At 53.4% G+C, this 24,609-nt stretch overlaps 1 protein-coding gene and 1 long non-coding RNA gene across 2 annotated transcripts in view; one reads left to right on the top strand and one right to left on the bottom strand.

The window, feature by feature from the left end:
* Positions 1 to 24,609, top strand: part of LOC144948237 (protein phosphatase 1 regulatory subunit 12C-like) — a 98,969-nt gene that overhangs the window by 38,997 nt on the left and 35,363 nt on the right. Inside the window, exons 6-7 of the mRNA XM_078877660.1 lie at positions 8,447 to 8,463; positions 13,096 to 13,162. Of these exons, the coding sequence (XP_078733786.1) occupies positions 8,447 to 8,463; positions 13,096 to 13,162 (84 nt within the window). The remainder of the gene's footprint in view (positions 1 to 8,446; positions 8,464 to 13,095; positions 13,163 to 24,609) is intronic.
* On the bottom strand, positions 4,187 to 4,813 carry LOC144948229 (uncharacterized). Its single transcript, XR_013640124.1, has 3 exons — positions 4,459 to 4,813; positions 4,258 to 4,284; positions 4,187 to 4,207 (listed from the first exon to the last, which is right to left on the bottom strand). It is a non-coding gene; the product is annotated as an uncharacterized LOC144948229 (long non-coding RNA).

Raw genomic sequence — 24,609 nt, 5'->3', positions numbered from 1 at the left:
GTCCATGCCTATGTATGCGCATGTTTGCGCATTTTACACATTCTTAGCCCACTCGGAGCACAGCGAGACTGTCCGTGTGTGTGTGTAGTGTGTGTGTAGTGTGTGTGTAGTTGTGTGTGTAGTTGTGTGTGTGTGTAGTGTGTGTGTAGTGTGTGTAGTGTTTGTGTAGTTGTGTGTGTGTGGTGGGTAGTGTGTAGTTGTGTGGTGTTTAGTGTGTGTGTAGTGTGTGTAGTGTTTGTGTAGTGTGTGTAGTGTGTGTGTGTGTGGTGTGTAGTGTGTAGTGTGTGTAGTGTGTGTGTAGTGTGTGTGTAGTTGTGTGTGTGTGGTGGGTGTAGTGTGTGTAGTGTTTGTGTAGTGTGTGTAGTTGTGTGGTGTGTAGTGTGTGTAGTGTTTGTGTAGTTGTGTGGTGTTTGTGTGTAGTGTGTGTGTGTGGTGTGTAGTGTAGTGTGTAGTGTGTGTAGTGTTTGTGTAGTTGTGTGTGGTGTGTAGTGTGTAGTTGTGTGGTGTGTAGTGTGTGTGTAGTGTGTGTAGTGTAGTGTGTAGTGTGTGTGTAGTTGTGTGTGTGTGGTGTGTGTAGTGTGTGTGTAGTTGTGTGTGTGTGGTGTGTAGTGTGTGTGTAGTTGTGTGTGTGTGGTGTGTAGTGTGTAGTTGTGTGTAGTGTGTGTGTGGTGTGTGTGGTGTGTGGTGTGTGTGTGTAGTGTGTGTGTGGTGTGTAGTGTAGTGTGTGTGGTGGGTGTAGTGTGTGTGTAGTTGTGTGTGTGTAGTGTGTGTGTGTGGTGTGTGTGGTGTGTGTGGTGTGTAGTGTGTGTGGTGTGTGTAGTGTGTAGGTGTGTGTAGTTGTGTGTGTGTGGTGTGTAGTGTGTGTGTAGTTGTGTGTGTGTGGTGTGTAGTGTGTAGTTGTGTGTAGTGTGTGTGTGGTGTGTGTGGTGTGTAGTGTGTGTGTGTAGTGTGTGTAGTGTGTGTGTAGTTGTGTGTGTGTAGTTCTGTGTAGTGTGTGTGTGTGTGTAGTTGTGTGTGTGTAGGTGTGTGTGTAGTGTGTGGTTTAGGGTGTGTAGTGTAGTGTGTGTGTAGTGTGTGTAGTGTTTGTGTAGTTGTGTGGTGTGTGTGTGTAGTGTGTGTGGTGTGTAGTGTAGTGTGTGTGGTGGGTGTAGTGTGTAGGTGTGCGTGTGTGGTGTTAGTGTGTGTGTGTGTGTGTAGGTGTGTGTGTGTGTGTAGGTGTGTGTGCGGTGTGTAGGTGTGTGTGTGGTGTGTGTGTGTAGTTGTGTGTGTGTAGGTCTGCGTGTGTGGTGTTAGTGTGTGTGTGTGTAGGTGTGCGTGTGTGGTGTTAGTGTGTGTGTGTGTGTAGGTGTGCGTGTGTGGTGTTAGTGTGTGTGTGTGTGTGTCCGAGTGAGAGTGTGTTTATACTTGTGAACAGCACTTGCCCCTGCAGCCCGCGTAGGCTACACGGGGGATCTTTGTCTGTATATGAGTGAGTGTGTTTATACTCGCGAACGGCACTTGCCCCTGCAGCCTGCTAGAGGCTACACGGGGGATCTTTGCCTGTGACACACACACAGACAGACACACACACATACAAAGCTCCCCCGTGTAGCCTCTAGCAGGCTGCAGGGGCAAGTGCTGTTAGCTAGCACCTTAGACACACACACAGACAAAGCTCCCCCGTGTAGCCTCTAACAGGCTGCAGGGGCAAGTGCTGTTAGCTAGCACCTAAGACACAGACACAGACAAAGCTCCCCCGTGTAGCCTCTAGCAGGCCGCAGGGGCAAGTGCTGTTAGCTAGCACCTCACACACAGACACAGACAAAGCTCCCCCGTGTAGCCTCTAGCAGGCCGCAGGGGCAAGTGCTGTTAGCTAGCACCTCACACACAGACACAGACAAAGCTCCCCCGTGTAGCCTCTAGCAGGCTGCAGGGGCAAGTGCTGTTAGCTAGCACCTCACACACAGACACAGACAAAGCTCCCCCGTGTAGCCTCTAGCAGGCCGCAGGGGCAAGTGCTGTTAGCTAGCACCTCACACACAGACACAGACAAAGCTCCCCCGTGTAGCCTCTAGCAGGCCGCAGGGGCAAGTGCTGTTAGCTAGCACCTCACACACAGACACAGACAAAGCTCCCCCGTGTAGCCTCTAGCAGGCTGCAGGGGCAAGTGCAGCAACCTATGAAGGCTACCGGCACTGTGGCACACGCAGAGGGGGTGGGGTGGCCAGCAGCACGCCCGGTCATCTCTGCCTCCTCCCTCTCCCCCCCTCTTTCTCGCCTCGTTATCCGAGTTCACTCCCTTCTTAGTTCTTAGAGGACGGATTTCACCACCAACGCCACCAGCAGCACAGCCACCACCAGCACAGCCACCACCACCGCGTTCTTGAGAAAGGGTTTCACCGCCACCGTCACCACCACCATCACCACAATCATCACCACAATCATCACCACAATCATCATCACCACCATCACCACAATCATCACCACAATCATCACCACAATCATCACCACAATCATCATCATCGCCGCCACCACCACCATCACCACAATCATCACCACAATCATCATCATCACCACCGCCACCACCGCCACCACCATCACCACAATCATCATCATCATCACCGCCACCACCGCCACCATCATCACCACAGTCATCATCATCATCACCACAATCATCATCATCATCACCACAATCATCACCATCACCACCACCGCCACCATCGCCACCGCCACCACCGCTACCATCACCACCATCACCACCATCACCACCTCGACCACCACCATCATCATCATCACCACCATCACGACCATCACCACCATCACCACCACCATCACGACCGGCTAGCTGCAAGCGACGATCTTGGGTGCAGGTGGGAGAGCGGATTGCTGCGCTGGGGGGAGAGTAAGCGAGTCGCTGCTGCTGCTGCTGCTGTCACTGTGATAGCCACCAACAACATCAACATCATCACCATCATCAACATCACCAACATCACCAACATCATCATCATCATCACCAACATCAACACCATCATCAGCAGCATCATCATCATCATCACCATCATCAGCAGCAGCAGCATCATCATCATCAGCAGCATCATCATCATCATCATCAGCAGCATCATCATCACCAACATCAACACCATCATCACCATCATCATCATCACCATCATCACCATCACCAACATCAACACCATCATCAGCAGCATCATCATCAGCAGCATCACCAACATCACCACCATCAGCATCATCATCATCACCATCACCACCATCAGCATCATCACCATCATCATCACCATCACCAACATCAACACCATCATCAGCAGCATCATCATCAGCAGCATCACCAACATCACCACCATCAGCATCATCATCATCACCATCACCACCATCAGCATCATCAGCATCATCATCAGCAGCATCATCATCAGCATCATCATCATCAGCATCATCATCAGCAGCATCACCAACATCGTCATCATCACCATCATCACCAACATCACCACCATCAGAATCATCAATCACCACCATCACTGCCATAATCATCAGCCTCATCATAATCATCACAATCATTAGGTTCATCATCACCCTCACCACCACCACCATCATCATCACCATCATCACCAACATCATCAGCATCTCCACTACCATCATCAGCAGCAGTATCATCATTCCCATCACTACCATCATCAACACCATCAACATCAATCACCACCGGTACTGCCAGCATCATCATCAGCATCATCGCCACCATCATCATCACCCACCACCACCACCATCACCCACCACCACCATCAACACTACCATCACCACCATCACCACGGTGGTGACAGCAGCAGTAGCAGCAGTAGCAACTTTTTAAAGTTTTAGAAACCGCAAGTTTTAAAAGTTTTAGAACCGCAAGTTTTTAAAGTTTTAGAACCGCAACTTTAAATAGTTTTAGAAACCTCAACTTTTTAATTTTTTAGAAACCTCAACTTTAAATTTTTTTTAGAAACCTCAACTTTTTAAAAGTTTTAGAAACCTCAACTTTTTATAACTTTTAGAATCCACAACTTTTTAATTTTTTAGAAACCTCAACTTTTTAAAACTTTTAGAAACCTCAACTTTTTAATTTTTTTTAGAAACCTCAACTTTTTAATTTTTTAGAAACCTCAACTTTTTAAAAGTTTTAGAAACCTCAACTTTAAATTTTTTTTAGAAACCTCAACTTTTTAATTTTTTTAGAAACCTCAACTTTTTAATTTTTTAGAGATCTCAACTTTTAATTTTTTTTGAAACCTCAACTTTTTAAAAGTTTTTTGAAACCTCAACTTTTTAATTTTTTTAGAAACCTCAACTTTTTAATTTTTTAGAAATCTCAACTTTTTAATTTTTTTAGAAACCTCAACTTTTTAATTTTTTAGAAATCTCAACTTTTTAAAAGTTTTAGAAACCTCAAATTTTTTTAGAAACCTCAACTTTTTAAAAGTTTTTTGGAACCTCAACTTTTTTTAAAACTTTCGTCGCAAAATCTTCGCGCAGGAGGGGAGGGAGGGAGGCCGGGCAGAATTTTAATTTTATTATTTTTGCTCAACTTTAACTGCTCAGCTAACATAAACATTTCCAGTATTTTCACGTTTTTTTTTTGTCCCGAATCGTAGCAGCGATACGTCCTGGTAGTAGTAGTAGTATTATTAGTAGTAAGCAGTTAGTCGTTTTGTTTTTTACGTAAATATATTTCGGGAGGCAAACCGTGCACGAATAATTTGTTTTCCCTTTTTTAGTCAATTTGCTTTGGGGAATTCGGAGTGGCGTGTCATCCTACAACCGGAATATTTATTTATTTTTCTCTCTGTCTCTGCCTCTCTCTCTCTCCACATGTTAAATAAATCTCACGCTCTTAGAGTCGTAACAGGAATAATATTAATATAACTTATCATTTTTATCATTTAAACTTTTTTTAGTCAATTTGCTGTTGGGAATTGCGAGTTGCGAGTAATCCTACAACCGTAACATTTTTTTAAATTGTTCTCTCTCTCTCCGTCTTTCTCCACATGCTAAACAAATCTCACGCTCTTAGATTCGTACCGGTCATATTAATATAACTTATAATTTTTATCATTTAAACTTTTTTTTAGTAAATTCCCTTCGGGAAAGGGGACGTATCAAAGTCATCCTACAACCGGAATATTTTTTTATTTTTCTCTCTGTCTGTCTATCGCTTTCTCCACACGCTAAACAAATCTCACGCTCTTAGATTCGTAACCGTAATATTAATATAACATCATCATCATCAGTAGACGTAGTATTCCTTTAGCAAGTCAGCCGGTGGATGTCAGGGTACAGCACAGAACTCCACTAGTGGGGGGCAGCGAGTAGTGGGGGGCAGTAGGTGGGGGGGAGCTAGTAGTGGGTGGGGGGCAGCTAGTAGTGGGTGGGGGGCAGCGAGTAGTGGGGGGCAGTAGGTGGGGGGCAGCGAGTAGTGGGGGGCAGTAGGTGGGGGGCAGCTAGTAGCGGGTGGGGGGCAGCTAGTAGTGGGTGGGGGGCAGCTAGTAGTGGGTGGGGGGCAGTAGGTGGGGGGCAGCTAGTAGTGGGTGGGGGGCAGCTAGTAGTGGGTGGGGGGCAGTAGGTGGGGGGCAGCTAGTAGTGGGTGGGGGGCAGCGAGTAGTGGGGGGCAGTAGGTGGGGGGCAGCTAGTAGTGGGTGGGGGGCAGCGAGTAGTGGGGGGCAGTAGGTGGGGGGGAGCTAGTAGTGGGTGGGGGGCAGCTAGTAGTGGGGGGCAGTAGGTGGGGGGCAGCGAGTAGTGGGGGGCAGTAGGTGGGGGGCAGCGAGTAGTGGGGGGCAGTAGGTGGGGGGCAGCTAGTAGTGGGTGGGGGGCAGCTAGTAGTGGGTGGGGGGCAGCGAGTAGTGGGGGGCAGTAGGTGGGGGGCAGCGAGTAGTGGGGGGCAGTAGGTGGGGGGCAGCTAGTAGTGGGTGGGGGGCAGCTAGTAGTGGGTGGGGGGCAGCGAGTAGTGGGGGGCAGTAGGTGGGGGGCAGCGAGTAGTGGGGGGCAGTAGGTGGGGGGCAGCTAGTAGTGGGTGGGGGGCAGCTAGTAGTGGGTGGGGGGCAGCGAGTAGTGGGGGGCAGTAGGTGGGGGGCAGCGAGTAGTGGGGGGCAGTAGGTGGGGGGCAGCTAGTAGCGGGTGGGGGGCAGCATGTCGTCCTACCTGCCCCCTCGCGCGACCTCTGCCCTCCAGCGCCGCCGATTGGCGGAGGCCGCCGCTGCCTCGAGAACAACAACAACAACAGCCACAGCAGCAGCAACAACCACAGCAGCAGCAACAACCACAGCAGCAACAACCGCAGCAGCAACAACAGCAACAACAGCAGCAGCAGCAAGAGCAGCAGCAGCCACAACCAGAGCAGCCACGGCGAACGCCGGTCAAGTGAGCGAGAGAGGGGTAAGTGGGGGGGGGGCGGTGATCACGTGGTCATTGTCGTGAACCACGTGGGGGGGTTGATCACGTGGTCAGCGTAGTGAACCACGTGGGGGGGGGGAGGGGCGTGGGGAGAGGGGGGTTGTGTGTGTTGATTGTGGTTTTGTGGTGGTGGTGCTGATTGTGTGTGGTTGTGGTTGTGTGTGGCAGTTATGGTTGTGTGTGGTGGTTGTGTGTGGCGGTTGTGGTTGTGTGTTAGTTGTGTGTGTTGGTTGTGTGTGGTGGTGGTTGTGTGTGGCAGTTATGGTTGTGTGTGGTGGTTGTGGTTGTGGGTTGGTGGTTGTGTGTGGCGGTTGTGGTTGTGTGTGGCGGTTATGGTTGTGTGTGGCGGTTGTGGTTGTGGTTGTGGGTTGGTGGTTGTGTGTGGCGGTTATGGTTGTGTGTGGTGGTTGTGGTTGTGGTTATGTGTTAGTTGTGTGTGTTGGTTGTGTGTGGTGTTGGTTGTGTGTGATTGTGGTTGTGTGATTGTGGTTGTGTGTGGTGGTGGTTGTGTGATTGTGGTTGTGTGATTGTGGTTGTGTGTGGTGGTGGTTGTGTGGTTGTGTGATTGTGGTTGTGTGATTGTGGTTGCGTGTGATTGTGGTTGTGTGTGGTGGTGGTGGTTGTATGTCGGTGATGATTGCGACGATTATCTGAACCGGTCCTGGGCCTCCCCTAGGTCGACTCAGCCTCAACTGAGTAGCTGGTGTAGCGGTGTGTAGTGAGCATCGCTAGCACTGGGGAGACAAAGGCGGCCGGGCGTGGTGCTGGCCCCCCACCCCCTCTGTGTGTGCCACAGTGGCGGTAGCCTTCATAGGTTACTGCTGCTACTCGCTACTAACAGCACTTGCCCCTGCAGCCTGTTAGAGGCTACACGGGGGACCTTTGTCTGTGTCTGTGTGTGAGGTGCTAGCTAACAGCACTTGCCCCTGCAGCCTGCTAGAGGCTACACGGGGGACCTTTGTCTGTGTCTGTGTGTGAGGTGCTAGCTAACAGCACTTGCCCCTGCAGCCTGCTAGAGGCTACACGGGGGACCTTTGTCTGTGTCTGTGTGTGAGGTGCTAGCTAACAGCACTTGCCCCTGCAGCCTGCTAGAGGCTACACGGGGGATCTTTGTCTGTGTCTGTGTGTGAGGTGCTAGCTAACAGCACTTGCCCCTGCAGCCTACACACTATACACTACACTATACACTACACTATACACTACACTATACACTACTATACACTACACTATACACTGCTATACACTGCTACACACTACACTATACACTACTATACACTACATTATACACTACACTATACACTACACTATACACTACACTATACACTATACACTACACTATACACTACACTATACACTACACTATACACTACACTATACACTACACTATACACTACTATACACTACATTATACACTACACTATACACTATACACTACATTATACACTACACTATACACTACACTATACACTACACTATATACTACACTATACACTACACTATACACTACTATACACTACACTATACACTACACTATACACTACACTATACACTACTATACACTGATATACACTACATTATACACTATACACTACACTATACACTACACTATACACTACACTATACACTACACTGTACACTACTACACTCTACACCAAACACTACACTATACACTACACTATACACTACACTATACACTACACTATACACTACACTATACACTACACTGTACACTACTACACTCTACACCAAACACTACACTATACACTACACTATACACTACACTATACACTACACTATACACTACACTATACACTACACTGTACACTACTACACTCTACACCAAACACTACACTATACACTACTATACACTACACTATACACTACACTATACACTACTATACACTACACTATACACTACTATACACTACACTATACACGACACTATGCCTAGAGGCAGGTGCACCCAGCCTGGCACGGGACCTGTAACGATGCTGACTAACCCCGCGCTCTCTCCATCTTCGTCTCTCGGCAGGCCGATCGCACGTCCAGGTATGAATCCCCGCGTCACTCGCTCACTCACTCACTCGCACACTCACTCGCTCACTCACTCACTCGCACACTCACTCGCTCACTAGCTCACTAGCTCACTCACTCACTCACTCGCTCGCTCACTCACTCACTCACTCGCTCGCTCACTCGCTCGCTCACTCACTCACTCACTCGCTCGCTCACTCACTCACTCGCTCACTCGCTCACTCGCTCACTCACTCGCTCGCTCGCTCACTCACTCACTCACTCACTCACTCGCTCACTCACACGCTCGCTCACTAGCTCACTCGCTCGACTCACTCACTCACTCACTCGCTCGCTCACTCACTCACTCACTCACACGCTCACTCACTCACTCGCTCGCTCGCTCACTCACTCACTCACTCGCTCGCTCGCTCACTCACTCACTCACTCACTCGCTCGCTCACTCACTCGCTCGCTCACTCACTCACTCGCTCACTCACTCGCTCGCTCGCTCACTCGCTCACTCGCTCACTCGCTCGCTCACTCACTCACTCGCTCACTCACTCGCTCGCCTCGCTCACTCACTCACTCGCTCACACGCTCACTAGCTCGCTCACTCACTCGCTCACACGCTCACTCACTCACTCACTCACTCACTCGCTCACTCACTCGCTCACTCACTCACTCACTAGCTCGCTCACTCACTCACTCACTCACTCGCTCACTCACTCGCTCACTCGCTCGCTCACTCACTCACTCGCTCGCTTACTCGCTCACTAGCTCGCTCACTCACTCGCTCACTCGCTCGCTCACTCACTCACTCGCTCACTCGCTCGCTCACTCACTCACTCACTCACTCACTCGCTCACTCACTCGCTCGCTCGCTCACTCACTCACTCGCTCACACGCTCACTAGCTCGCTCACTAGCTCGCTCACTCACTCGCTCACTCACTCACTCACTCACTCACTCACTCGCTCACTCACTCACTCACTAGCTCGCTCACTCACTCGCTCGCTCACTCACTCGCTCACTCGCTCGCTCACTCACTCACTCGCTCGCTCACTCGCTCACTAGCTCGCTCACTCACTCACTCACTCACTCGCTCACTCACTCGCTCACTCGCTCGCTCACTCACTCACTCGCTCACTCACTCGCTCACTCGCTCACTAGCTCGCTCACTCACTCACTCGCTCACTCACTCACTCACTCACTCAATCACACACTCACTCACTCACTCACTAGCTCGCTCACTCACTCACTCACTCGCTCGCTCACTCACTCACTCACTCGCTCACTCGCTCGCTCACTCACTCACTCGCTCGCTCACTCACTAGCTCGCTCACTCACTCGCTCACTCGCTCGCTCGCTCACTCACTCACTCACTCACTCACTCACTCACTCACTCGCTCACTCGCTCGCTCGCTCACTCACTCACTCGCTCGCTCACTCGCTCACTCACTCGCTCGCTCGCTCACTCGCTCGCTCGCTCGCTCACTCACTCACTCACTCACTCGCTCACTCACTCGCTCGCTCACTCACTCACTCGCTCGCTCACTCACTCACTCACTCGCTCACTCACTCACTCGCTCGCTCGCTCACTCGCTCGCTCACTCACTCACTCGCTCGCTCACTCACTCACTCGCTCGCTCACTCACTCACTCGCTCACTCACTCACTCACTCGCTCGCTCACTCGCTCCACTCACTCACTCACTCACTCGCTCGCTCGCTCGCTCGCTCACTCGCTCACTCACTCACTCACTCACTCGCTCACTCACTCGCTCACTCGCTCACTCGCTCGCTCACTCACTCTCGCTCGCTCGCTCACTCACTCTCACTCGCTCACTCACTCGCTCACTCACTCACTCACTCACTCACTCACTCACTCACTCGCTCGCTCACTCACTCTCACTCGCTCGCTCACTCACTCGCTCACTCGCTCACTCACTCTCACTCGCTCGCTCACTCGCTCACTCACTCACTCACTTACTCGCTCACTCGCTCGCTCACTCGCTCGCTCACTCGCTCGCTCACTCACTCACTCACTCACTCGCTCACTCGCTCACTCACTCTCACTCGCTCACTCACTCACTCGCTCACTCGCTCACTCGCTCACTCGCTCACTCACTCGCTCACTCACTCGCTCACTCACTCTCACTCGCTCGCTCACTCACTCTCACTCGCTCGCTCACTCGCTCTCTCACTCTCACTCGCTCGCTCACTCGCTCACTCGCTCACTCACTCTCACTCGCTCGCTCGCTCACTCACTCGCTCACTCGCTCACTCACTCGCTCGCTCACTCGCTCACTCACTCGCTCACTCGCTCACTCACTCGCTCGCTCACTCGCTCACTCACTCACTCACTCGCTCACTCAATCACACTCACTCGCTCGCTCACTCGCTCGCTCACTCACTCACTCGCTCACTCACTCTCACTCGCTCACTCACTCACTCGCTCACTCACTCACTCGCTCACTCACTCACTCTCACTCGCTCACTCACTAGCTCACTCACTCACTCACTCGCTCACTCAATCACACTCACTCGCTCGCTCACTCGCTCGCTCACTCACTCACTCGCTCACTCACTCACTCTCACTCGCTCACTCACTAGCTCACTCGCTCACTCGCTCACTCACTCACTCACTCTCACTCGCTCACTCACTCTCACTCGCTCGCTCACTCACTCGCTCACTCACTCGCTCACTCACTCGCTCACTCACTCGCTCACTCACTCTCACTCGCTCGCTCACTCACTCTCACTCGCTCACTCACTCTCACTCGCTCGCTCACTCACTCTCGCTCGCTCACTCACTCTCACTCGCTCACTCGCTCTCTCACTCTCACTCGCTCGCTCACTCGCTCACTCGCTCGCTCGCTCACTCACTCGCTCACTCGCTCACTCACTCGCTCGCTCACTCGCTCACTCACTCGCTCACTCACTCGCTCACTCGCTCTCTCGCTCGCTCACTCGCGCGCTCACTCGCTCGCTCGCTCACTCACTCACTCACTCGCTCACTCACTCGCTCACTCGCTCACTCACTCACTCACTCACTCACTCACTCACTCGCTCACTCACTCTCACTCGCTCGCTCACTCACTCACTCACTCGCTCACTCACTCGCTCACTCGCTCACTCACTCACTCACTCACTCACTCACTCACTCGCTCACTCACTCGCTCACTCGCTCACTCACTCACTCACTCACTCGCTCACTCGCTCACTCACTCTCACTCGCTCGCTCACTCTCTCGTTCGCTCACTCGCTCGCTCGCTCGCTCGCTCGCTCACTCACTCGCTCACTCACTCACTCAATCACACTCACTCGCTCGCTCACTCGCTCGCTCACTCACTCACTCACTCACTCGCTCACTCACTCGCTCACTCGCTCACTCACTCACTCGCTCACTCGCTCGCTCACTCACTCACTCACCACTCGCTCACTCACTCACTCACTCACTCACTCGCTCACTCGCTCACTCGCTCACTCACTCACTCACTCACTCGCTCACTCACTCGCTCACTCGCTCACTCACTCACTCGCTCACTCACTCACTCACTCGCTCGCTCGCTCACTCACTCGCTCACTCGCTCACTCACTCACTCGCTCACTCGCTCACTCGCTCACTCGCTCGCTCACTCACTCACTCACCACTCGCTCACTCACTCACTCACTCACTCACTCTCACTCGCTCACTCGCTCACTCACTCACTCGCTCACTCACTCGCTCACTCGCTCACTCACTCACTCACTCACTCACTCACTCACTCACTCGCTCACTCACTCGCTCACTCGCTCACTCACTCACTCGCTCACTCGCTCGCTCACTCACTCACTCACCACTCGCTCACTCACTCACTCGCTCGCTCACTCGCTCACTCACTCGCTCACTCACTCGCTCATTCACTCGCTCACTCACTCACTCGCTCGCTCGCTCGCTCGCTCGCTCGCTCGCTCGCTCGCTCACTCGCTCACTCGCTCACTCGCTCACTCGCTCACTCGCTCTCTCACTCACTCACTCACTCACTCGCTCGCTCACTCACTCGCTCACTCGCTCACCTCACTCACTCGCTCGCTCACTCACTCACTCACTCACTCACTCTCGCTCGCTCACTCACTCACTCTCACTCGCTCGCTCACTCACTCTCACTCGCTCTCTCACTCTCTCGTTCGCTCACTCACTCTCACTCACTCACTCACTCACTCACTCGCTCACTCACTCGCTCACTCGCTCACTCACTCACTCGCTCACTCACTCACTCTCACTCGCTCGCTCACTCACTCTCACTCGCTCTCTCACTCTCTCGTTCGCTCGCTCACTCGCTCACTCACTCGCTCACTCACTCAATCACACTCACTCGCTCACTCACTCACTCTCACTCGCTCGCTCACTCACTCTCACTCGCTCACTCGCTCACTCGCTCGCTCACTCGCTCGCTCCTGACTCCACCCACTGACTCCTGACTCCACCCCTGACCCCACCCACTGACCCCTGACTCTGCCCCCTGACCTCACCCCCTGACCCCACCCACTGACCCCTGACTCCGCTCCCCTGACCTCACCCCCTGACCCCACCCACTGACCCCTGACTCCGCCCCCTGACCTCACCCCCTGACCCCACCCACTGACCCCTGACCCCATGTCCCCCCTCTCTCTCTCTGGCTGCAGTTTCCAGTCTCGCCGTGAGCCGCCTCCTCACCTCCGGGAGCCCAGCGACCACAGCGACTTCAAGAAGGTGAAGGTCACCCACAGAGTCACCCACAGAGTCACCCATAGTCACCCATAGACTCACCCACAGAGTCACCCACAAACTCACCCACAGAGTCACCCATAGACTCACCCATAGAGACCCACAGAGTCACCCATAGAGTCACCCACAGAGTCACCCACAGAGTCACCCACAGAGTCACCCATAGTCACCCACAGACTCACCCACAGACTCACTCACACAGAGACCCATAGAGACCCAGCGACCACAGCGACTTCAAGAAGGTGAAGGTCACCCACAGAGTCACCCACAGAGTCACCCATTGTCACCCACAGAGTCACCCACAGACTCACCCACAGAGTCACCCATAGAGACCCACAGACTCACCCACAGACTCACCCACAGAGTCACCCATAGAGACCCACAGACTCACCCATAGACTCACCCACAGACTCACCCATAGACTCACCCATAGAGACCCACAGACTCACCCATAGACTCACCCACAGACTCACCCATAGACTCACCCATAGAGACCCACAGAGTCACCCATAGACTCACCCATAGAGACCCACAGAGTCACCCATAGTCACCCATAGAGACCCACAGACTCACCCATAGAGACCCACAGATTCACCCAAAGAGACCCACAGACTCACCACACAGAGACCCACAGACTCACCACACAGAGACCCATAGACTCACGCAGAGACCCATAGACTCATGCAGAGACCCACAGACTCACCACACAGAGACCCACAGACTCACCACACAGAGACCCACAGACTCACCACTCAGACTCACCACACAGAGACCCATAGACTCACCACACAGAGACCCACAGACTCACTCACACAGAGACCCACAGAGACCCACAGACTCACCACACAGAGACCCATAGACTCACCACACAGAGACCCACAGACTCACCACACAGAGACCCACAGACTCACCACACAGAGACCCATAGACTCACCACACAGAGACCCACAGACTCACCACACAGAGACCCACAGACTCACCACACAGACTCACCACACAGAGACCCACAGACTCACCACACAGACTCACCACACAGACTCACCACACAGAGACCCACATTCTCACCACACAGAGACCCACAGACTCACCACACAGAGACCCACAGACTCACCACACAGAGACCCACAGACTCACCACGCAGAGACCCATAGACTCACCACACAGAGACCCACAGACTCACCACACAGAGACCCACATACTCACCACACAGAGACCCACAGACTCATCACACAGAGACCCACAGACTCACCAAACAGAGACCCATAGACTCACCACACAGAGACCCACAGACTCTCCACACAGAGACCCACAGACTCACCACACAGAGACCCACAGACTCATCACACAGAGACCCACAGACTCACCACACAGAGACCCACAGACTCACCACACAGAGACCCACAGACTCATCACACACAGAGACCCATAGACTCACCACACAGAGACCCACAGACTCACCACACAGAGACCCACAGACTCACCACACAGAGACCCACAGACTCACCACACAGAGACCCACAGACTCACCACACAGAGACCCATAGACTCACCACACAGAGACCCACAGACTCATCACACAGAGACCCACAGACTCACCACACAGAGACCCACAGACTCATCACACAGAGACCCACAGACTCACCACACAGAGACCCATAGACTCACCACACAGAGACCCACAGACTCACCACACAGAGACCCATAGACTCACCACACAGAGACCCACATACTCATCACACAGAGACCCACAGACTCACCACACAGAGACCCACAGACTCACCACACAGAGACCCATAGACTCACCACACAGAGACCCACAGACTCACCACACAGAGACCCACAGACTCACCACACAGAGACCCACAGACTCACCACACAGAGACCCACAGACTCATCACACAGAGACCCACAGACTCACCACACAGAGACCCACAGACTCACCACACAGAGACCCATAGACTCACCACACAGAGACCCATAGACTCACCACAGACTCACCACACAGAGACCCACAGACTCACCACACAGAGACCCACAGACTCACCACACAGACTCACCACACAGAGACCCACAGACTCACCACACAGAGACCCACAGACTCACCACACAGAGACCCACAGACTCACCACACAGAGACCCACAGACTCACCACACAGAGACCCACAGACTCACCACACAGAGACCCACAGACTCACCACACAGAGACCCACAGACTCACCACACAGAGACCCACAGACTCACCACACAGAGACTCACAAACTCACCACACAGAGACTCACAAACTCACCACACAGAGACCCACAGACTCACCACACAGACTCACCACACAGAGACCCACAGACTCACCACACAGAGACCCACAGACTCACCACACAGAGACCCACAGACTCACCACACAGAGACCCACAGACTCACCACACAGAGACCCACAGACTCACCACACAGAGACCCACAGACTCACCACACAGAGACCCACAGACTCACCACACAGAGACCCACAGACTCACCACACAGAGACTCACAAACTCACCACACAGAGACTCACAAACTCACCACACAGAGACCCACAGACTCACCACACAGACTCACCACACAGAGACCCACAGACTCACCACACAGAGACCCACAGACTCACCACACAGAGACCCACAGACTCACCACACAGAGACCCACAGACTCACCACACAGAGACCCACAGACTCACCACACAGAGACCCACAGACTCACCACACAGAGACCCACAGACTCACCACACAGAGACTCACAAACTCACCACACAGAGACTCACAAACTCACCACACAGAGACCCACAGACTCACCACACAGACTCACCACACAGAGACCCACAGACTCACCACACAGAGACCCACAGACTCACCACACAGAGACCCACAGACTCACCACACAGATACCCACAGACTCACCACACAGAGACTCACAAACTCACCACACAGAGACCCACAGACTCACCACACAGAGACCCACAGACTCACCACACAGAGACCCACAGACTCACCACACAGACCCACAGACTCACCACACAGAGACCCACAGACTCACCACACAGAGACTCACAAACTCACCACACAGAGACCCACAGACTCACCACACAGAGACCCACAGACTCACCACACAGAGACCCACAGACTCACCACACAGAGACCCACAGACTCACCACACAGAGACCCACAGACTCACCACACAGAGACCCACAGACTCACCACACAGAGACCCACAGACTCACCACACAGAGACCCACAGACTCACCACGCAGAGACCCACAAACTCACCACACAGAGACCCACAGACTCACCACACAGAGACCCACAAACTCACCACACAGAGACCCACAGACTCACCACACAGAGACCCACAGACTCACCACACAGAGACCCACAAACTCACCACACAGAGACCCACAAACACCACACAGAGACCCACAGAATCACCACAGACTCACCACACAGAGACCCACAGAATCACCACACAGAGACCCACAGACTCACCACACAGAGACCCACAAACACCACACAGAGACCCACAGAATCACCACAGACTCACCACACAGAGACCCACAGACTCACCACACAGAGACCCACAGAATCACCACACAGAGACCCACAGAATCACCACAGACTCACCACACAGAGACCCACAGACTCACCACACAGAGACCCACAAACTCACCACACAGAGACCCACAGAATCACCACACAGAGACCCACAGACTCACCACACAGAGACCCACAAACTCACCACACAGAGACTCACAGACTCACCACACAGAGACCCACAGACTCATCACACAGAGACCCACAGACTCACCACACAGAGACCCACAGACTCACCACACAGAGACCCACAGATTCACCACACAGAGACCCACAGACTCACCACACAGAGACCCACAGACTCACCACACAGAGACCCACAGACTCACCACACAGAGACCCACAGACTCACCACACAGAGACCCACAGACTCACCACACAGAGACCCACAGACTCACCACACAGAGACTCACAAACTCACCACACAGAGACTCACAAACTCACCACACAGAGACCCACAGACTCACCACACAGACTCACCACACAGAGACCCACAGACTCACTACACAGAGACCCACAGACTCACCACACAGAGACCCACAGACTCACCACACAGAGACCCACAGACTCACCACACAGAGACCCACAGACTCACCACACAGAGACCCACAGACTCACCACACAGAGACCCACAGACTCACCACACAGAGACCCACAGACTCACCACACAGAGACTCACAAACTCACCACACAGAGACTCACAAACTCACCACACAGAGACCCACAGACTCACCACACAGACTCACCACACAGAGACCCACAGACTCACCACACAGAGACCCACAGACTCACCACACAGAGCCACAGACTCATCACACAGAGACCCACAGACTCATCAAAGAGACTCACAGACTCATCACAGAGACCCACAGACTCACCACACAGAGACCCACAGACTCACCACACAGAGACCCACAGACTCACCACACAGAGACCCACAGACTCATCACACAGAGACCCACAGACTCATCAAAGAGACTCACAGACTCATCACAGAGACCCACAGACTCACCACACAGAGACCCACAGACTCACCACACAGAGACCCACAGACTCACCACACAGAGACCCACAGACTCACCACGCAGAGACCCATAGACTCACCACACAGAGACCCACAGACTCACCACACAGAGACCCACATACTCACCACACAGAGACCCACAGACTCATCACACAGAGACCCACAGACTCACCAAACAGAGACCCATAGACTCACAACACAGAGACCCACAGACTCTCCACACAGAGACCCACAGACTCACCACACAGAGACCCACAGACTCATCACACAGAGACCCACAGACTCACCACACAGAGACCCACAGACTCACCACACAGAGACCCACAGACTCATCACACACAGAGACCCATAGACTCACCACACAGAGACCCACAGACTCACCACACAGAGACCCACAGACTCACCACACAGAGACCCACAGACTCACCACACAGAGACCCACAGACTCACCACACAGAGACCCATAGACTCACCACACAGAGACCCACAGACTCATCACACAGAGACCCACAGACTCACCACACAGAGACCCACAGACTCATCACACAGAGACCCACAGACTCACCACACAGAGACCCATAGACTCACCACACAGATACCCACAGACTCACCACACAGAGACCCATAGACTCACCACACAGAGACCCACATACTCATCACACAGAGACCCACAGACTCACCACACAGAGACCCACAGACTCACCACACAGAGACCCATAGACTCACCACACAGAGACCCACAGACTCACCACACAGAGACCCACAGACTCATCACACAGAGACCCACAGACTCACCACACAGAGACCCACAGACTCACCACACAGAGACCCATAGACTCACCACACAGAGACCCATAGACTCACCACAGACTCACCACACAGAGACCCACAGACTCACCACACAGAGACCCACAGACTCACCACACAGACTCACCACACAGAGACCCACAGACTCACCACACAGAGACCCACAGACTCACCACACAGAGACCCACAGACTCACCACACAGAGACCCACAGACTCACCACACAGAGACCCACAGACTCACCACACAGAGACCCACAGACTCACCACACAGAGACCCACAGACTCACCACACAGAGACCCACAGACTCACCACACAGAGACTCACAAACTCACCACACAGAGACTCACAAACTCACCACACAGAGACCCACAGACTCACCACACAGACTCACCACACAGAGACCCACAGACTCACCACACAGAGACCCACAGACTCACCACACAGAGACCCACAGACTCACCACACAGAGACCCACAGACTCACCACACAGAGACCCACAGACTCACCACACAGAGACCCACAGACTCACCACACAGAGACCCACAGACTCACCACACAGAGACCCACAGACTCACCACACAGAGACTCACAAACTCACCACACAGAGACTCACAAACTCACCACACAGAGACCCACAGACTCACCACACAGACTCACCACACAGAGACCCACAGACTCACCACACAGAGACCCACAGACTCACCACACAGAGACCCACAGACTCACCACACAGAGACCCACAGACTCACCACACAGAGACCCACAGACTCACCACACAGAGACCCACAGACTCACCACACAGAGACCCACAGACTCACCACACAGAGACCCACAGACTCACCACACAGAGACTCACAAACTCACCACACAGAGACTCACAAACTCACCACACAGAGACCCACAGACTCACCACACAGACTCACCACACAGAGACCCACAGACTCACCACACAGAGACCCACAGACTCACCACACAGAGACCCACAGACTCACCACACAGATACCCACAGACTCACCACACAGAGACTCACAAACTCACCACACAGAGACCCACAGACTCACCACACAGAGACCCACAGACTCACCACACAGAGACCCACAGACTCACCACACAGAGACCCACAGACTCACCACACAGAGACCCACAGACTCACCACACAGAGACTCACAAACTCACCACACAGAGACCCACAGACTCACCACACAGAGACCCACAGACTCACCACACAGAGACCCACAGACTCACCACACAGAGACCCACAGACTCACCACACAGAGACCCACAGACTCACCACACAGAGACCCACAGACTCACCACGCAGAGACCCACAAACTCACCACACAGAGACCCACAGACTCACCACACAGAGACTCACAAACTCACCACACAGAGACTCACAAACTCACCACACAGAGACCCACAGACTCACCACACAGACTCACCACACAGAGACCCACAGACTCACCACACAGAGACCCACAGACTCACCACACAGAGCCACAGACTCATCACACAGAGACCCACAGACTCATCAAAGAGACTCACAGACTCATCACAGAGACCCACAGACTCACCACACAGAGACCCACAGACTCACCACACAGAGACCCACAGACTCACCACACAGAGACCCACAGACTCATCACACAGAGACCCACAGACTCATCAAAGAGACTCACAGACTCATCACAGAGACCCACAGACTCACCACACAGAGACCCACAGACTCACCACACAGAGACCCACAGACTCACCACACAGAGACCCACAGACTCACCACGCAGAGACCCATAGACTCACCACACAGAGACCCACAGACTCACCACACAGAGACCCACATACTCACCACACAGAGACCCACAGACTCATCACACAGAGACCCACAGACTCACCAAACAGAGACCCATAGACTCACCACACAGAGACCCACAGACTCTCCACACAGAGACCCACAGACTCACCACACAGAGACCCACAGACTCATCACACAGAGACCCACAGACTCACCACACAGAGACCCACAGACTCACCACACAGAGACCCACAGACTCATCACACACAGAGACCCATAGACTCACCACACAGAGACCCACAGACTCACCACACAGAGACCCACAGACTCACCACACAGAGACCCACAGACTCACCACACAGAGACCCACAGACTCACCACACAGAGACCCATAGACTCACCACACAGAGACCCACAGACTCATCACACAGAGACCCACAGACTCACCACACAGAGACCCACAGACTCATCACACAGAGACCCACAGACTCACCACACAGAGACCCATAGACTCACCACACAGATACCCACAGACTCACCACACAGAGACCCATAGACTCACCACACAGAGACCCACATACTCATCACACAGAGACCCACAGACTCACCACACAGAGACCCACAGACTCACCACACAGAGACCCATAGACTCACCACACAGAGACCCACAGACTCACCACACAGAGACCCACAGACTCATCACACAGAGACCCACAGACTCACCACACAGAGACCCACAGACTCACCACACAGAGACCCATAGACTCACCACACAGAGACCCATAGACTCACCACAGACTCACCACACAGAGACCCACAGACTCACCACACAGAGACCCACAGACTCACCACACAGACTCACCACACAGAGACCCACAGACTCACCACACAGAGACCCACAGACTCACCACACAGAGACCCACAGACTCACCACACAGAGACCCACAGACTCACCACACAGAGACCCACAGACTCACCACACAGAGACCCACAGACTCACCACACAGAGACCCACAGACTCACCACACAGAGACCCACAGACTCACCACACAGAGACTCACAAACTCACCACACAGAGACTCACAAACTCACCACACAGAGACCCACAGACTCACCACACAGACTCACCACACAGAGACCCACAGACTCACCACACAGAGACCCACAGACTCACCACACAGAGACCCACAGACTCACCACACAGAGACCCACAGACTCACCACACAGAGACCCACAGACTCACCACACAGAGACCCACAGACTCACCACACAGAGACCCACAGACTCACCACACAGAGACCCACAGACTCACCACACAGAGACTCACAAACTCACCACACAGAGACTCACAAACTCACCACACAGAGACCCACAGACTCACCACACAGACTCACCACACAGAGACCCACAGACTCACCACACAGAGACCCACAGACTCACCACACAGAGACCCACAGACTCACCACACAGAGACCCACAGACTCACCACACAGAGACCCACAGACTCACCACACAGAGACCCACAGACTCACCACACAGAGACCCACAGACTCACCACACAGAGACTCACAAACTCACCACACAGAGACTCACAAACTCACCACACAGAGACCCACAGACTCACCACACAGACTCACCACACAGAGACCCACAGACTCACCACACAGAGACCCACAGACTCACCACACAGAGACCCACAGACTCACCACACAGATACCCACAGACTCACCACACAGAGACTCACAAACTCACCACACAGAGACCCACAGACTCACCACACAGAGACCCACAGACTCACCACACAGAGACCCACAGACTCACCACACAGAGACCCACAGACTCACCACACAGAGACTCACAAACTCACCACACAGAGACCCACAGACTCACCACACAGAGACCCACAGACTCACCACACAGAGACCCACAGACTCACCACACAGAGACCCACAGACTCACCACACAGAGACCCACAGACTCACCACACAGAGACCCACAGACTCACCACACAGAGACCCACAGACTCACCACACAGAGACCCACAGACTCACCACGCAGAGACCCACAAACTCACCACACAGAGACCCACAGACTCACCACACAGAGACCCACAAACTCACCACACAGAGACCCACAGACTCACCACACAGAGACCCACAGACTCACCACACAGAGACCCACAAACTCACCACACAGAGACCCACAAACACCACACAGAGACCCACAGAATCACCACAGACTCACCACACAGAGACCCACAGAATCACCACACAGAGACCCACAGACTCACCACACAGAGACCCACAAACACCACACAGAGACCCACAGAATCACCACAGACTCACCACACAGAGACCCACAGACTCACCACACAGAGACCCACAGAATCACCACACAGAGACCCACAGAATCACCACAGACTCACCACACAGAGACCCACAGACTCACCACACAGAGACCCACAAACTCACCACACAGAGACCCACAGAATCACCACACAGAGACCCACAGACTCACCACACAGAGACCCACAAACTCACCACACAGAGACTCACAGACTCACCACACAGAGACCCACAGACTCATCACACAGAGACCCACAGACTCACCACACAGAGACCCACAGACTCACCACACAGAGACCCACAGACTCACCACACAGAGACCCACAGACTCACCACACAGAGACCCACAGACTCACCACACAGAGACCCACAGACTCACCACACAGAGACCCACAGACTCACCACACAGAGACCCACAGACTCACCACACAGAGACCCACAGACTCACCACACAGAGACTCACAAACTCACCACACAGAGACTCACAAACTCACCACACAGAGACCCACAGACTCACCACACAGACTCACCACACAGAGACCCACAGACTCACCACACAGAGACCCACAGACTCACCACACAGAGACCCACAGACTCACCACACAGAGACCCACAGACTCACCACACAGAGACCCACAGACTCACCACACAGAGACCCACAGACTCACCACACAGAGACCCACAGACTCACCACACAGAGACTCACAAACTCACCACACAGAGACTCACAAACTCACCACACAGAGACCCACAGACTCACCACACAGACTCACCACACAGAGACCCACAGACTCACCACACAGAGACCCACAGACTCACCACACAGAGACCCACAGACTCACCACACAGAGACCCACAGACTCACCACACAGAGACCCACAGACTCACCACACAGAGACCCACAGACTCACCACACAGAGACCCACAGACTCACCACACAGAGACTCACAAACTCACCACACAGAGACTCACAAACTCACCACACAGAGACCCACAGACTCACCACACAGACTCACCACACAGAGACCCACAGACTCACCACACAGAGACCCACAGACTCACCACACAGAGACCCACAGACTCACCACACAGATACCCACAGACTCACCACACAGAGACTCACAAACTCACCACACAGAGACCCACAGACTCACCACACAGAGACCCACAGACTCACCACACAGAGACCCACAGACTCACCACACAGAGACCCACAGACTCACCACACAGAGACCCACAGACTCACCACACAGAGACTCACAAACTCACCACACAGAGACCCACAGACTCACCACACAGAGACCCACAGACTCACCACACAGAGACCCACAGACTCACCACACAGAGACCCACAGACTCACCACACAGAGACCCACAGACTCACCACACAGAGACCCACAGACTCACCACACAGAGACCCACAGACTCACCACACAGAGACCCACAGACTCACCACGCAGAGACCCACAAACTCACCACACAGAGACCCACAGACTCACCACACAGAGACCCACAAACTCACCACACAGAGACCCACAGACTCACCACACAGAGACCCACAGACTCACCACACAGAGACCCACAAACTCACCACACAGAGACCCACAAACACCACACAGAGACCCACAGAATCACCACAGACTCACCACACAGAGACCCACAGAATCACCACACAGAGACCCACAGACTCACCACACAGAGACCCACAAACACCACACAGAGACCCACAGAATCACCACAGACTCACCACACAGAGACCCACAGACTCACCACACAGAGACCCACAGAATCACCACACAGAGACCCACAGAATCACCACAGACTCACCACACAGAGACCCACAGACTCACC

Source organism: Lampetra fluviatilis, chromosome 48 (genome assembly GCF_964198595.1).
Source record: "Lampetra fluviatilis chromosome 48, kcLamFluv1.1, whole genome shotgun sequence".
Classification (NCBI taxonomy): domain Eukaryota; kingdom Metazoa; phylum Chordata; class Hyperoartia; order Petromyzontiformes; family Petromyzontidae; genus Lampetra; species Lampetra fluviatilis.
This window is presented reverse-complemented; position numbering and strand designations above follow the sequence as displayed.